The 17,394-nt window shown below is 50.7% G+C and overlaps 1 protein-coding gene across 5 annotated transcripts in view; it reads right to left on the bottom strand.

Annotated features, from left to right (window-relative positions):
* Nucleotides 1–17,394, bottom strand: part of GPAT2 (glycerol-3-phosphate acyltransferase 2, mitochondrial) — a gene marked incomplete at its 3' end in the record, with an annotated part of 184,346 nt that overhangs the window by 22,926 nt on the left and 144,026 nt on the right. For 4 of the 5 annotated variants that reach the window (XM_034761708.1, XM_034761709.1, XM_034761712.1 and 1 more), the window contains 4 exon segments: nt 3,635–3,745; nt 7,956–8,029; nt 8,421–8,534; nt 9,818–9,989. In XM_034761708.1, coding sequence (XP_034617599.1) covers nt 3,635–3,745; nt 7,956–8,029; nt 8,421–8,534; nt 9,818–9,886 — 368 coding nt within the window. In that variant the 5' untranslated portion in view covers nt 9,887–9,989. 5 annotated transcript variants of the gene reach the window in all.

Genomic DNA, 17,394 nt, shown 5'->3' with positions numbered 1-17,394 from the left:
AGACACTGCGATCCCATGCAGCCTGAGCAAGGCTGGGGTGGGAAGCCCAGGAAAACTCAGCGATCAGGAAAGCCGCAGCGTCTCTGGTGGGCAGAGCAAAAGGCACAGACGAGATCTGGGTTCTAGTCCAGGCGGGGACAGATTTAGGGGGGCACTGTATTGTTGTCAGATGAGAAATCAATGAATAAGCTCTCCAAGAGCAGGGCGGCTAACTCCAATGTCCTGGTCAAATTCCAGCTGCAGTCAGTTATATTCTGCCTCCCCAAACATTCCCTGAGGTTTCTGCTCACACCGGGCTCTCCCCCACCCCCGCACCGGCCTGTCTGCCTTTCCCCAGACAACAGACTGCAGTTCGCTGCTGGCCAAAGGGCAGGTAAAGCCCGGGGTGTCATCCCATAGGCTCTGCATCAGGCCCAAAGGGGACATGTTGCAGACCAGACAGAGACACAGAGCACAGGCTTTGGGATCAGCCTGGCTGAATCAACACTTTCAGAACAATTGTCACTACTCTGGTGCTGGCTTGTTTCCTTCCTGACCCATCTGCGAAAGGAGCATCCATCCGGAAAGGCCTGATCCAAAACCCCTGGTAGTCAGTGGGGACCCCGCTGAATCCAGCAGGCTTGGGCCCAACGCTGTCTTAAGCGGCCAGATTGGAGCAGGGAGTTAACCACACCCTGCCTGCAACTGACAGGTGCCCAGGAGTTCTGCTGCTACTAAACACTCAGTATCATTTTCCTTCTTGACAGCTGTTTCCATCTGGAGCTCCCCATCCCCATTCGGCACCCTGCGAGGGGAAGGGATACACCTACTGGCTGGGGAGGTAGCACCATCCCTGTGAAAATCGCTCAAACCACAATGATCACACCATGGTCCCATCAGACTGACCACTAATGTCTCTGTTTCCTTGTATTCCCCTGACCGTCTGTCTCCACCTGTTGTCTCTTGTCTTATACTTAGATTGTCAGCAATTTGGGGCAGGGACCATCTTTCTGTTCTGTGTCTGTACAGCTCCTAGCACAATGCAGTCCGGATCTCAGTGAGTCCCACTAGGTGCTGCTGTGATATCATCACTGATAGATTCTATTCTAGAGGACACTGAATAAACTCAATTTATCACGTGCCTCTGTGGTCTACAGGACTGCTGCCCTGTCTGTGAGCTCGGGGCTGAAAAGCGAATCATCAGAACAACGCCTTTCCCAGTGCACTGCTCCCACCAGTTCAACTTCTGCACCGTTGCTTTAGTCATCTAACCTCTCAGCTTGACATCAAAGACAAACTCACAGCTCGTAATTTATCAGAGTAAGTGTGGGGGGGAAATGCCAGAGAAGTGCTAAATAAATGCAGATGAGAGTAGGACATCAGTATAGACAGAGGGCCCTTTGTGAAAATATTCCTGAGATATCACAATCTTTTTTTGCCCCTGCTACAGGGCCTGTCATCAGAGGCTCACAAAACACATTACAAACAGTGGGCCAGAAATTCAGTAGGCGTAAAACAGCATAGATCCACTAATGTTACGCCAGAAGAGACTCTGGCCCATTAATTCTCTCTTGTACATGTGGGAAGAGAGGCACAGGGCAAGGGCTTGTCTACACAGGAAAACGTACCAGCATTCCTTTGATAAAGGACTCTTCAACCTAACAGACAGAGATAATAAGAACCAGGGGTCGGGAGGTGAACATACACAAGTTCAGACTAGAAAGGAGGCGTACGTTTTGAACAGCGAGGGTTATTAACGACTGGAACAACTTATCAAGTGTTTGTGGTGGAAAAACGTCGCTGACATTTTTCAACTGAATACCTATTTTTTCTAAAAGATACGCTCACATGAAAGACGAATTAATTCAGAAAAGTTCTCTGGCCTGTATTAAACAGGAGCAGGGCCGGCTCCAGGCACCAGTGCAGGAAGCAGGTGCTTGGGGCGGCCAATGAAAAGGGGTGACACGTCCGGGTCTTCAGCGGCGGGTCCCTCAGTCCTTCTCGGAGGGAAGGACCTGCCGCCGAATTGCCGCTGAAGAATGAAGCAGCGATGGTAGAGCAGCCGCCGATCGCGGCTTTATTTTTTTCCTCTTCGCCGCTTGGGGCGGCAAAAAAGCTGGAGCCGGCCCTGAACAGGAGATCAAACGAGATGATCACAACGGTCCCTTCTGGCTTTATAAGTATAACGCCCCGTGATTGGACACGCCCGTTCAGAATAGATTTATTTCAGGTTAGCGGAGGGCTCAAAACTGAAAAATCGTATATGTGCCCAAAGTGATATAAGCTGAACGGAAACAAGGCCATGGTATTTCGAATAAGGGTGTCCACATGGGAGTCATCCCAGCATAGCTATTGGGTACAGAGACTAGCCCAAGACTGCGGGCTGGGTGTAGAACAGCAGAGTGAGCCATGCTGGACAGTGGACAATGCCTCTCTTGTTCCGTGTTCATAGCCCCACTACCGCACTCAGGCGCTTACACTGTGCTCGTCACAGCAGTATCTGATCCCTTCGAGCTATGACTCCCCATTTCTGAGATGGGGAAACTGAAGCAAAGGGAAGTGACTTGCCCAGTTCAAGGACAGAGGCCAGGACTAGACTCTAGGTCGCCTGGCTTGGGTGCTTTCTCTACATGGAGGATTTTCCTCCAACTTGCACTCTCTCTCCAGCAACTGGGAAAATTTAACTCAATCCAAAATTGAAAAAAAAAATGCTTAAAGATAAACATTCTATTAGCCATCAAAATGATAAAAAAATAAAAACACACATTCTGCCAGGCCTAAATATGGCAAGAGCACTAGGGCAGGGCAGCCATCAACATCTGAACCACTGTGTTGAGCAGAGATGCTCTGAGCAGGATACAAGTAGCAGGGGCCCCTGTCTATACCAGCATGTCTGCTAGAGGTCAAGAAAGGACTGGAGTTCCCACAAAAGGCCAGTTCAGGTATCTCACACTTATTCTCTTCTAGAGGCCTGGCTCCCTGGTTGGACTACATTTCCCATGATGCACCAGTGTCCCTGCTTGGGGACTGGAGGCGGGACATCCTGGCAGTCACACTGCCATGGTGCATCATGGGAGTTGAAGTCCAGCTGGAGCGCCTGTCCCATGGAGGCAGATAGGAGTATGAGGTAACCAAACCACAACTCCTATGAGGCACCACAGCGACATTTCAGATGCAAAATATTTCAAATTTTCAAGTATCCAGATTTTTGATGCAAAAATAAAACTTTTCCAAGGAAAGCAGACACTTTTCACAAAAATATTCAGTTAATCAAAAAACCAATTTTCCATCCAAAAAAATGTTGATCAAAATTTTTTAAACCAGCCCCACCTAACAGTTAGCACAGCCCTGGCGTCCTGCTGGAGAGGGCATAAGTTGCTGGATAGGGAATAGAACCCAGGAGTCCTTACTCAGATGCCCTCCCTGGCCTGAGGTTTATAGCCCCAGGTCATTGGAGCCTGCACTCAGTTCTACTTTATTCTGAAGGTGACAAGGGCTGCAGTCAGAACAACACAGATCCGGAGGCAGGATCCAAACAACATAGGGCTGGAATAGCATAGGGAACAGCTGAGAAAGGAGGGGAGATAAGAGCAAAACTCCAGTGCCAGCCCGTACGGTAAATAACCTCAGGTTGCTCTCACATGAGGAATGATACCTTTTGCTGCGGAAGATTCTCTCCTGGAGATCTCGCGGGGTCTCAGAATCAACTTTCCACTCGAGGATCGCAAGGAAGTAACAGAGTCTTCTTACCAGCCAGCCCCTGTACCTAGAGAGAGAGAGACACACTCCGCTAGGTAATTACGCAACCCATGGACATGTGATACGTTACATGCATTCCATAATCCAGGTATATCCTTCCAGGGTACTACTAATACTTGTAAGCACTTGTATATAGCACTTTTCATATGTAGATCTCAAAGAGGTCAGAATCATTATCCCCATGGGGAAACTGAGGCACCGAAAGGGGACGTGACTTGCCCAAGATCACACAGCAGGCCAGTGGCAGAGCTGGAAACAAAGCAAGGTTTCCTGCATCCAAGGCCACTTCTCTACCCACTAGGAAACACTGCTTCCCCATTGGGAGCCTTTCCTTAATGGTGTAGGATCAGTCCCTGGTCACGTCCCCTTGTTCAAGTGTTTCATTTTTTCAACAAGCCCATCCCTCCTTTGCGACGTCCTCCCTTCCGGGAATGACTGACATAGGTCAGCGCGTGTTGGAACGAGTCTAATCTCAGTATTTAATCCGTAATGCACTGGTACTTGCCACACCTCCAGCCAAATGATAGCTGAGATAACTTTTACTGCAGCATGGTTGAGTGGATCGCGCGCTGAACTGGGAACCAGAAGACCTGGGTTCTAGTCTCTGCTCTGCCACTAGCCTGCTGAATCAGCTCAGCTCTCGAGCCAAGTTTTTCAAAACCAACTTGTGACTGCAGATTCCTCATTTCTGGGCCTGACTTTCACAAAGGGCCAAACACCCGTCCTCTCAAAACTAGGCCCCTTTCACAAGCCTCAAGGTGGGGGCCCCAAAAATTGAGCTGGCCCCAAGTTTGCTGGTCATTTATGGACACCGTGGCAGCTGCGCCTCAATTTCCCAATCTGTAAAATGGGGCTAATGGTACTTGGTAAAGCTCTGAGATCTAAGGAGGAAAAGAGCTAGAGAAAAACCAAGTGCTTGTATGTACAGAAGTGACGCTCCCATGCTAAAAACATCTAAAAACTGTATTGATTTAGGGATCTCTCTCTCAACCATGAAACCACAGGTCTCGGAGCTTCCTTCTAGGAAAAGAGAACATCCAGGATGTCCCTGCATTGGCGGGGAGAGAAAAGGCATTTCACCGCTCTCACTTTGGATCTCATGAAGGGCAAACGTTCCTGATATAAACTTTGCACTTCACTGTACCAAGACCCACGCCAGTGTCCTGTTAACATCACCCGAGACTGATGCAAGATTCTTGATGGCATCAGGTCTCCAATCAGGCGTCCAGTCCTCAATCAGTACCAAGGAATGCTAAGAGACGAAAGGACTTCGTTAATACCCAACATTTTGCAAGCCATCAGGGCAAGAAATGACGACTGAACCCCACTAGAAATACTGGAATCCCAGTGACAGAGGTTCCATTTCTCACCTGCCCATGGCTCTGACAAGATATCAGACACTAAACATCATACACGTCTGGTTACTATCTTGCATTCCCGTCGCCCACCTGGTTTTAGCATCCGTAACTCGTGAAATGCTACAAGGCGAGATGAATTATTTAAACTCTTTTGAAAGCTGGAGCTGTGAGGTTTCAAGTAGCGGGAAGCACAGTGACCCCATTTGCAAGAGCGCTGAACGGCCATGGATCCCACAGAAATTGACAGGAGCTGCCGCATGCTCCAAAATCAGCATTTGGAGAGTTAAACATCAGGGGACAAACCCTCCACCAGTGTAACTCGGGGGAGCTCCAGCAATCTCTATTGAAGCCAATGACTGACATCAGCCGAAGACCTGGACATACGTTCGCAGTGGCATAGCCAGCTTCTAAGAGGAGGGGGAGCAAACATAAAAAAGGCGCCCCCAGGGCTCCTCCCCCGGCCGCCCCGCCCCTCCCCCCACATGGCTCCTCCGGCCCTGCCGTGCCCCGCCCATGCCCACCCCTCCGGCCGCCATGCTGCCCCCCCCCCACACACACACACACTCCTCCGGCCACGCCCACCTGGAGCCATTCAGGCTATGAATCATTTTCACTGTATCCCAGTTTAATCAGGGCAGTGGAGTGATTAAATGCCCACCCTTTAGATTTGAAGCTAAGCAGGGCCCCTTTTACACTGAGGCCAGAAGAAAAATCATCTCTGGTCAGAATCTAGGAACTATCCTGGATCAGCTCAGGGGGCCAGCTGGTCCAGTGTCTAGTCTATGAGAGGGGCCAAAACAGAAACCAAAGGCTTCACGGAAAGGGCAACCCACCCGCTCCCCAAAAGCTGACAGTGATGAGCCTGCGAAGACTTTCTTTCCCAATGCAAAATTGTTCTGGACAGCTGCAGCCTGGCTCTGCACTGAGAAGGTTCAGCACAGCGATTTCTCCCTGTCCTGGACGTTGCCTCATGTGAGCGGAGCCAGCGGCCCTGACCCACCCCTGGCTGGGGCTGCCCTTTGTTCCATGGCCCCAGAGCCAGCAGCTCCGCCTGGGGGGCTTCGCAGCAAGCCGGGACTGTTTTCAGTGGATCGTTTCGAAGCGTCGGTCCGTCCGGGAGGGTCAGAGCTGGAACTGCCTCTCGTGCGCTACACCTGCCTGCGCCCCTCACTGATCATCCCCTGCACCACGATGACCAGAAGAGGGGGAAGAGAGCCCGGGATGCCTTCGCCCCTGCTCCCGCAGCAACCGAGCGCTGCCCAGGGGCTCGGACGCGCCGAGGTGGGCGGGGAGCTGCAGCCTGCAGGCCCCTGACCAGGCAGCTGTTCTTTACCGCGCTAGGACTCGCTCTGCGCTGGGCGTGTTTCGGCGGCTCGCCCTCCGGCCAGCGGGCCGAGCCCTGCCCAGGAAACCCTCCCACCTGTCGCGCCCCGCCCCCGCTCTGCCCTGCCGGTGCATCCCCAGCGTGTGTGCGGGGGGGAAGAGACTCCCCTACTGAGCAACTTCCCTCCTCCCGCCCGGGTTCCCCTGGCAGCGGCAGCATGGCGTGGTGGGAGTTCAACTTGCTGCTCTACCTGGCGCTCTTCTTCCTCCTGCGCTTCCTCCTGGGCCTCCTGCTCATCAAGCAGCTGAAGAACTCCGTGGCCAGTGCCTGGGCTCTGCAGCCGGGCCGCCCGTCCCTGCGGCTCATGCCACAAGCAAGCCCTGTGATTCCGGCCCGCGGCAGGGTCCGGGCGCGGTCTAGAGACGGGTGTGGGGGGGTCCCCGCTGCAGGATGCCCCCCATGGCTGCCAGCCGCGCTGCGGGCCGCCAGCCTGCACCCCCTGCTCCTCTGGCCGCAGCTGCTGGGCTGCGCTGCGGGCCGCATGCCACGCCCCCTCTGGCCGCTTTTGAAAAGGCAGGGGAAGCAACTGCCTTTCCAAACTGCTTCCCCTGCACCCCTCTAGCTATGCTACTGTGCGTACGTCCAGATCCCTGCACTCTCAAGTGCGTGCACATGAGAGTGCAGGGGAAAGGAACCAGAATCACCTCGTTTTTAACGTCCTCCGTCACACAAACTGCCAGGGCTAGAAACAGCTTGGGCAGCCCTACCCAAAATGCTTTGTAAGCATTTCACAAATCATAGAATATCAGGGTTGGAAGGGACCTCAGGAGTTCATCTAGTCCAACCCCCTGCTCAAAGCAGGACCAACCCCAACTAAATCATCCCAGCCAGGGCTTTGTCAAGCCTGACCTTAAAAACCTCTAAGGAAGGAGATTCCACCACCTCCCTAGGTAACCCATTCCGGTGCTTCACCACCGCCAGTCCCAGGGAAGGGAACAGAATGAAAACTCTGATCTCTGAATACAACCTTCCACACCAGAGTGGGAATCTACACGTTTTGGTAACAACTAACTACTCTCGGTTGAATCTCTAGTCCCCTTTTGCTGCGGCTGTTACATGAAATTGGGGTGGGTGGGCGGATGGGAATGAATCAAATACTCTCCTCTCCGCTGTTAATAACACTTAGTCTTGATGGGCCTGCAGCTTTCAAAAGGCTTTACAAATAATCCTTAAAGCGATTTGTTATTAGACTAATTAGCAAGTGAGGCTAATTTATGAATCCTCCCATCACTCCTGTGAGGTAGAGAAATGAATATTATTCTTGCTTTTGTTCGGCGGGAGAAGCGACCAGCCCTGGATCCTCCGGCGAGTTCGTGCAGGGCTGGGGATAGAACCCAGGAGTCCTGGCTGCCAGGACTGGGCTCAGGCCACATCTCCAGCGTGGAGATAACATGAGAAGAGTGATGCCCAGAAAATCACCCCATTCCAACCCTCTCCTACCCTGCACCCCTTCCCCAGACCCCTCTAACACTCACCTGGTGTCTTCCTCGGTCACCTGGAGAACATTGTGAAAGCCCAGGGAGGGAAGGTGCTTGTGGAAGGAGGATTGCTGAAAGCAGTCAGAGGCACGGCCGTTAGTAGAAACACACCCTGAATAGCAGGGCCCTCCCTTCTCCCCTGGGAATTCACTCCTCTGCCAAGGATAACCCAGGAACCCTCCATCCCTGCCAGCGTTGGGAGGGCGAGTTCCTTCTCTCTTTGCCCTGCAGCTGCCGGCAGCGCCAGGTGCTGCCCAGAGGCCAGAATCTGCTTTGGTGCTGGTGAAAGGTGGCAGCTGGGAAGACCCAGAGACTGGAGGCTTCTGTGTAGCGATGGCACAAGATGGCCCTGCCCAGGAGGGACCAACTCTAGGGGTAAGCCCTTATGAAAGCCCTTGTGAAAGCAGAAGCCACCAACCACCACCAGGCTGATCCCTCCCTCTTCCGATCTCCCCTCCTTACCCAGCTCTTCGGGGTGCAGGTCTGACAGCAGCGCCCCACAAACGGGCGGTACTTGCCCAGAAAAGGGGTGATGATCTCCAGCTTCACCTCAAAGCCCGAAGGCCAGGTCTTCATCTGAGGAAGAGAGGAAACAAAGCCTGTTTCTCCCAAACTCCCGCCCACCCAAAACCCCAGCACGGGAAATAAAAGCTTGCAGCCCCATCGCCTTTCCAGGAGACAGGTTCCTAAATCACTTTGGCTGGGTCTTCACTGCCGCCTAGCTTTGATCATGGGGGAGTCACCTGGCTACCCCCCGATCTTGAGAGATCGCAACCCCACTGCAGAGCTGCAGTTGGGTTCCGTGTGCTGCGGGCACGTTTCCTGTCCATGATATATGGAGATATGCCTGTCTCATAGAACTGGAAGGGACCCTGAAAGGTCATCGAGTCCAGCCCCCTGCTTTTACTAGGGGGACCAAGCACTGTTTTTTTTTTACCCCAGATCCCTAAATGGCTCCCTCAAGGATTGAATTCACAACCCTGGGTTTAGCAGGCCAATGCTCAAACCACTGAGCTATCCCTCCCCTGCTGGTGCTGCACCCAGCCACAAAGACTTCTGGGGAGATAGCCCATGGGTCCTAGCAGCCGGCACCCTCGGCGGCACTCTAGGCTCCCTGCCGCAGGACGCTGTGGGACAACTCGTCTGTCCCCTCTGGGTGGAAATGGCCTGGCCCAGGGAAATTCATTCCCTGGCAGGGTCCCAGCAGGCCTGCTGCCCCCTCTTTGGTCTCAGAGGATCCCACTCACCCTGGTTGTTAGGTGTGAAGTATGAGGCTTGCCAAGCCAAGTGGATTTGGATATTCAATTCCCCTTTGTTTGAATGGGAACGTGGACGCTAAACCCCTTAGGCAACATAGAAAATCTCAGCCCTCATCTGCAACAGAATGAGCCTTGGACTGAGGACCCATCCAGCCAGTGAGACCGAAAGCTTTCAGCACTCGCTGTCATGTGGTGCTTCTTGCAATAACACAGACGCTCACCGCAGGCTCTGGAGCCTTTGCAGCCCCTAGGATCATTCCTGCTCCAACTCCCACTGATAGCTCAGTGGTTTGAGCATTGGCCTGCTAAACCCAGGGTTGAGAGTTCAATCCTTGATAGGGCCAGTTAGGGAACTGGGGCAAAAATCTGTCAGGGGATTGGCCCTGCTTTGAGCAGGGGGTTAGACTAGATACCTCCTGAGGTCCCTTCCAACCCTGATATTCTATGATCTGAATAGATCCCAAGTGCCAGTCCCATCTGGATACACGGGAGTGACACTCAGTGTCCTTTATCCCCCTCCTCTGGGTTACAGCTCCCTCCCGCCCTGGCAGGGAGAGCAGTGCCCCTACTGGGGTACCCTCCCTCCAAGGGACCCCGTACTTTTCTCTGGAGCAACTTCTCCTCAGCCAGCAGGATGCGGGGGGCGGAGTCCCTCTGGGTCAGAGCCATGGCTTGCCTCGATCTCAAAGCACAGGTGGGTGCGGGCTCTTGGGACTAGCAGCCCTGGTGGGAAAAGCAGCAGCGTCCACGGAGGGCAGCGTTCAGAGGGGAGCTGCAAAGACACAGACAAGAGGGCACCAGCTGGCGTGAGAGACGAGGAGGCACCCGGAGAAATCTCACCACCCGAAGCACCACCGAGAGGAAGGGCTGCCCAGCAGTTCAGTTGCTACTCTGGGATGCCAGCTCTGCCACAGAGGCCCTGGGTGACCTCGAGAGAGTCATTTAGATCCATGCCTCAGTTTCCCATCTGTACACACAGCACTGCCCTGCTCTCAGACACTGCAGGCCTGCAATCTATAGAGCCACCCATGCGCTGCTCAGGCAGGAAGAGATCGCCTGGAATGGACATTTTGCTGTCCATGAAATGGCCTGGCCAAATCCTGTGGCCAACACCTAATGCTTCAGAGGGAGGCCAACGGCGCACTAAGGCCAGGAAGGTGGAGGTCATTATGGTGAAGAGGGGGATTGTATAAGGGACCCCTACAGTGGCCCTGAGTGGCGGTTGCAAGTAGACCGTCAAGCACAAGCAATCACACTAACTCCCCACACACGGAGGCTCGAGCCTCTGAATTTGCTCTCTGGCTCGCTGCCTGGGAGATGGTCTTAGCCGGAGATGGGCAAGACTGGGCCGCAGATCCCCCACGAGAGGAAACCGGAGACCTCTCGAGGGGAAAGGCTAACTCCTCGGCTAAGAAATCAATTGTTCTGCAGCTCGTCTACCGCACAGAGAGGAAAAAAAAAAAACCCAGCAGCCAATGCGCCCAAAGCCCTGAGGAGAAGAGTTTATTCTTTTTGTAATTCAGCTCCAATATCGTTACAATTGACTTTTCCCTCCCACGCCCTCCTCGCTCTCACATGGAGACGCCAATCTCTACCAGGAAACTGCGTCTCCAGCCAACGGCACCCAGAGTACAGAGGCAGGGAGCCTGCCCCGTGCTGCGTCCTAGCCCATGCTTGGCTCCACCAACCAAAGCCAACCCCTGGGAACATAAGGGCAGGACAAAGAGAGGGAAGCCCCACAGGCAGGAGGATGGACTGAGATGGGGGAGACCTGGGCTCTATCCCCGGCTCTGCCACTGACTCACTGTATGGCCTTGGGCAAGTCACGTCCCCAATCCGTGCCTCGGTTTCTCCTTATGCTTTGCCTATGTAGATGGTAAGCTCTTCAGGGCATGTACAATAGTGCCCCCATACGTCCCAGAATACAGAGTCAAAAACAAGAAGAGCAAGTTTCCCCTTTACGATATTCTCCTAGCTCTTAAGAGACGCCACCCCGTCCCTTGGGATACAACTTCACAGCTTAACAGACCTTAACCGACACTCCCCTTTGTGAGTTCCATCCCATCCCTCCTACGGGTTACGCACCCCAAAGCACTCACCCCTTCTTGGTGTTTGCACTCCTCCAAAGCCAGGCACCGGTAGGGGATAATCTCCCCTCCCCCCTTAAGTCAATCCCACCAGCCCCTTAATCGTTGCATTGGCGGCTTGGCTCTGAACTCCCTCCAAGTCCCATTTGTTCCCGCTGCTGACGGCACCTGCTGGTGTTTTGGAAAGCAATCAGGGAGCAGAGCTGGACAGAAGGGCAAAGAGATTCAGGCTTCTTCTCTAGCATCAATGGGGCATCGCAGCCTCTTTTTCTAACACCCACAAAGGGCTTGAAAAGTGGAGGGAAGGTCCTGTGGCCGGGGCACTGAAAGGGGATGCAGGAGACCTGGGCTAGGCGCTTCACCCCGCCAGGCCAGGAGATGAATAAACCTTCCCTGGCCTTGTTTATTTGGAGCACAAACTCTTTGGGGGCAGGGACAGTTTCTCGCAACATGAACAGGCAGCGCCTAGCACAAGGAGGCCGTGTCTTAGCGGGTCTCAGCAATGGGCTACTGAGATACCATTAAAACAGAACATGGTTATTTGGGGCCATGGGGCCCAGGGTGTTAACCCCAGTGCCCAGGTCAGATTCCCGCGTGGGTAATTCCAAGCTGCCTCCCCAGTAAGAAGACAGAATCCTGCTTCCTCAAACAGTAACAAGGGCTCACTGCCAGCCAGCCATGGGAAGCACATGGTATCGCCGCGTGAATGCTCTGCACCGGTGCCCAGAGTTAATGCAGCATAAGAGTTTCCATTCTAAGCCCCTGTTCCCACAGGCTGATCACTTTCTGAAACTTTCTCTCCCGCACACACACCTTGTAAGTTCCAAGCTTAGGGCCCCGGATTCCACCCCTGCCTGGCCTCTGTGTGGAAACAAATCCCATTTGCTCACAGAATCTGGCACAAGGGCGTACTCACTCAAAATGATTTTTAAAAATATCCATGGGTCTCGTCCTTTAACATACAGTTGCTCTGTTACAAAAGAAATAAAAGTTTCACACACACACACACACACACACACACACACACACACACACACACACACAAACCCTTTCCCCTCTGTAACAAAATTTTCAGGACTACCCTCCCCCATCTAGCCACAAAAAGATAGGGTGATCACCCCCTATTCTAACTTGTTGGGCCACACAGGTTGAGACCCTGGGGTTGAACCCAGCATTTCCCAAACTTTTGAAAACTGAGTCCTTCCCACGCCCCAAACAAGGAAATGAAACCAATCGCATCCTACTTGCAACCCTCTCAAGTCCCCCCTGGGGAACCACTGGCATAAATCTTCATACGGTCCTTCCTCTTCTTTCTCACACATGACCATTGACATCTGAGTCAGCCCCCACTGGATGGACAATTCGCACATCTGAGCAATGGTTTCAGCCTCTCTGCAAATTCAGGCAGGCATCTTCCCATCGGTTACACTCAGTTCACACCTTGAAGGTTTCCCTCTCAAGTCTAAAAACTAGAGACTTACTTTAAACAAAAAGAAAAGAAAAGAAAAGTTGAGACCCTGGAGAACAACGGAGAGGTCCGTCCATACACACACACACCCAGAGTCTCCTTTGTGCTCTCATTTTGGAAAACACTGGTTTAAGCAAAAGCCCCGTTATGTTTTTACTATCATACAGACAACAACGCCTTCTGTTATTCCCTTCTTCCCCCACAACACACACACAGACAGGACAGCTGTCCCAACACCTTGCAAATCGCAACTGCGACACTATACACACACTACACTGTGGAAGATACATGCAAGCAGCCCACGATCTAACATATGTTCTTTGTCCTTATTGAGCTGACAAGCAAGGCGCGCTTGCACAAGGCTGCATAATTGCTCCCAGAAATAAAACATTTAAAATGAAAACAAGGTGAAGAATTCACAGTCCCTGCCAAGGTATCTGTACAGCACAAGACTGCAGAATCAGGCTGTAGATTTGTCGGAATTGGGAGCGGGGGCTCCCAGCTCCGTCTCTGACTGCATGCATGATCTTGGGCAAATCACCGTAGGCCTCGATTCTCAGATATGCTGAGCTAGCTGCAGTTAAGGGGAGCTGCAGGTGCTCAGTGTCTCTGAAAATATGGCCCTGGGTCTCTCTGTGCCTCAGTTCCCCCTCTGCACAAATAGGGAAAATACTTTCTTAGCGCACAGGGAGCGTTAGCAGAGCAACCCCATTTATGTATGTGAGATGCTCAGATACTATAGAGACAGGACCATGGAAGAACTTAGACAAGCTTGGAGAGATTCCTTAGTCTCGTCCGTTAGTTTAAGCCATATATTTGGAGATGCCGGGAATACCTAGTGGACAGAGCATTGGACTGGGAGACCGGAGACCCAGGTTCTATTCCCAGCTCTGCCGGTGACTTTGGGCAAGTCACGTCCCCCTCCCTGCCTCAGTTTCCCCACCCACCTTTTGTCTCTTGAGACTCTATGGCCTCTTGGGCAGTCTCTCGCTGTGTGAATGTACAGCACCTGGCGTGTGGGGGCCCTGATCTCTAGTGCTACTATAATACGTTAGTACTGTGCTTAGCACACTGGGGTCCTGCTCAGTGCACAGGTACGTATATGGCTCCCATTACCTAATAGCTGAGTGCCTCACGTTCTAACATAATGATTCTCCCCCACCTCTGTGAGGCAGGGCAGGGCAGGGATTCCCATTGTACAGAAGGGGAAGTGAGGCCCAGAGAGGCTACACAGGAAGTCTGTGGCGGAGTCGGGGTTCAAACCCAAATCAAGTCCCAGGCTAGCACCCTACCCAATGGACCATCTTTCCTCTCCTGCGGCTCATCACACACCTGCAATGCAAATCACAAAATATTCAATCCCTTCATATCGATTCCTAGGAGTCCAGAGATCATCATCCAGCATTTGCATGAAAAACATCACCACCACTGAAGCTAAACCCACCAGCAGAGCCCTCAGCGCACAAGGAGATAAAACTGACATACAGTGCAGCTCCGCTCCTGAGCAGGCCAGTAATCCCACTACTGAATCTTCCCGGACCATCTGCTGAGCATCTCCAATAGGGCAGTTCGGTGGATAGAGGTTAGTCTGGGGAAAAGGATTATAACTGGATCATCACCCAGATGATCTTGCCTATAAGGGAAAGATTTAAGTTCTCCCCCCCGTTGCTGCTTCTGCAAAAATGTCGCTCTGAATATCCGTAAAGCGCTACGGCTTAAATTCTCAGTGTTTAGTGTCTTTCACGGCATTTCTCAGGCCTCTCCCAAGCAGCTGGGTATGTCACCTCCTTTCTAAGATCCCAGTAAAAGCAACTATGCCGGGGAACCTATTATTCCACGCTAAATGGCACTTGTGTTTTACCCGTGTTCCCAGAGAGTACCAGGGCCCTGGGCCTAGACAATGCCCCAAATCATGCATACTAGAGACTTAAGAGTCAGATTTCAAGGCTAGAAGGACCTTTACGATCATCTAATCTGACCTCCTGCATAACCCCGGCTATAACATTTCACACAGTGACGGCTGCATCCAACTCACTCCTCGCGGTCCCAGCTGGAGCATATCTGACATTCCTCCAAATGTCAATAAAACTCTGCCTGAAATACAGCATCTCAGAAACAGCTCTATAAAGGGATTCTTGAGATTTTCAACGCAACATTTAGACTTGGGGGAAAGTGCCACGGCAATCTAACACTGGTAGGAATTGTTTTAATCTGTTAGCCAATATGTATTTGTTATAGGTCTCACACACTATATGAATCTGTATTACACATTACATTACCGATGTAATATGTCAGCACATATTTGAATGGTCTTCTGCTTACTCTTATTCACTTATGCTAAATATCCCAGAGCATTTTGCAAAGCTGAAGTCAGCTTTGGAGCTAGCAAGTATGAAATCTGCCAAGGTCAGGACACAATTTGTTCTATAGCTTAGTACAGGTACCGACACAGGCAACTGCTTCGGAATGTAGCATTCAAAATGAAGATAAGAAAAATACAGAATAAAACCACCAGTTAAGGAACTGCTACATATTGGTGGGTTGGGTTTTAGTGACATAACTTGTAAAACCATACTATAAATATAGGTAGTTTAAATGCACATTTCAGAAGCATGCCTTTTGGGTCAGGGGAACATGCTGCAAGATAAGAATTGCTTCGCAGGCGGAGGGTACGTCTGCTTTTTGTATTGTACCGTTTTATCTGTAGACAATACGTTTGCCTACGTTTGGTGATTTGGTCTCTTGAACGTTTTTAATAATGAACCATGAATGTAGTCAACACAATTAGCTACGCTTTTAGTCAATATAGTTTGGGGAGCCAGAGAGGAGCCCATTAGCCAAGCATTAGTCAAAGCAATCTGGCATAGGGTCACAACCTGGCCATTTGGATTTGGGATAGTAATTTTGTAAAGGATGGACTTTCACAGGTACGGGTCCTAAGTACACTTGCAGCAGGATAGCGCTACTTTGGCAAATAACTGGTTAACAAAGTTTACAGAAAGCAAAAACTGCTTTCTGGGCATAAAGCCATGCCTTAAGAATACATAAAGATTGATTACAAGCAAACCGTTCCTTTTTGGGAACAAAGCAGCATGGCTGACAACAGGAAATAATTAAACGAGCACTAAGTCGTCTAACTACAACAGACCAATATTTTCAAATATGTGTACCTAAAGCTAGGCATCTCCATCTCTATTTTAGCACCCCAGTCCTGTAAATACTACTACTACTCAGCTCTTCTATAGTGCTTTTCATCCACGGATCTCGAAGTGCTTTACAAAAGAGGTCAGTACCATTATCCCCAAGCAACAGATGGGGAAACTGAGGCACAGGGAGACGATGTGACTTCCCCAAGGTCACCCAGCAGGCCACTGGTAGAGCCAGGAACAGATTCTAAGTATTTCAAGTTCTCACTAGGCAACATAGCCCAATGGCAGCTGGCTTCAATGGGGCTACTGACAGAGCATAAAATTAAGCATGTGCTTACTTCTTTGCAGGATCAGGGTCTTGGGTAGCAAAATAAGTGGCCTGATTTCAGAGATACTGGACTCCCTTCAATTTCAATGCAAGGTAGGTTAAGACTTATCCATGCATTCAAGGCCCCAATCCTGTAATTTACATGCGGACAGATCCCTGTCTTCTGCAGAGTTCCATGCAGATGAAGCAATCTGCCCACACATTGTCAATTGCAGAACTATGGTCTAAATAGGGATCTGGGTACCTCATTTTAAGGCACCCGGGTCTGAAAATTTGACATCAAAATGTGGAAGAGTTTTAGCCTCATACATTTTCCCTTTTTTGCAAATGATTTTGCTAGCCCATAAACCAGAAAAGCACCTTTTTTAACATCAAAGCACAATTTATTAAAGGGAGGAAGAAAGAAACCTCTCAACAGCCTAATAGATACAAAAATGTAAATAATAATAATAATAATAAATAAAAAAAGAAATGGGAGAAAGTCCCCAAGAAACATGCTCACTTAGTGAAATACTTCAATAAAAATTAATATAAAAAAAAATCCATTGAGAAGAGTTTTGATTTAAGCATTCCCGCTGCAGCGTCTGCAACCCAAACATTGTGGCATCGTGCTAGCACATGGGAGCCAGAAAGCAAATATCAGCCAGAAACAAAGAACCTATTGTCCAAATTGACTAACATGCGAACGGATAAAAAAAGGTAACGACCTAAAAGATTAAATGTAAATTAAATACTGTGAGTGGTTTCTTTGTAAGAATTTGTTACTATTAACACAGGATAGGACATTGGTTATATAATTTTTGGAAGGCAGAAGTATTGGGCAAGTCACGTCTCCTCTCTTGCCTCAGTTTCCCCTCCCACCCTGTGTCTGCCTTATCTAACTTCTTCAGTCTCTTGCTGTGTTCATGTACAACATCCTAGTACAATGGGGCTAGTTCTCAGTTAGGGCTTTGTATAACTGTAATACAAAAATAAACAAAAAGAACAGGAGTACTTGTGGCACCTTAGAGACTAACACATTTATTTGAGCATAAGCTTTCGTGGGCTAAAACCCACTTCTTCGGATGCAACTGTAGCCCACGAAAGCTTATGCTCAAATAAATGTGTTAGTCTCTAAGGTGCCACAAGTACTCCTGTTCTTTTTG

Source organism: Trachemys scripta, chromosome 2, assembly GCF_013100865.1.
Source record: "Trachemys scripta elegans isolate TJP31775 chromosome 2, CAS_Tse_1.0, whole genome shotgun sequence".
Lineage (NCBI taxonomy): Eukaryota > Metazoa > Chordata > Testudines > Emydidae > Trachemys > Trachemys scripta.
Note: the sequence above shows the minus strand (reverse complement) of the source record. Positions and strands in the feature narration are given on the sequence as shown.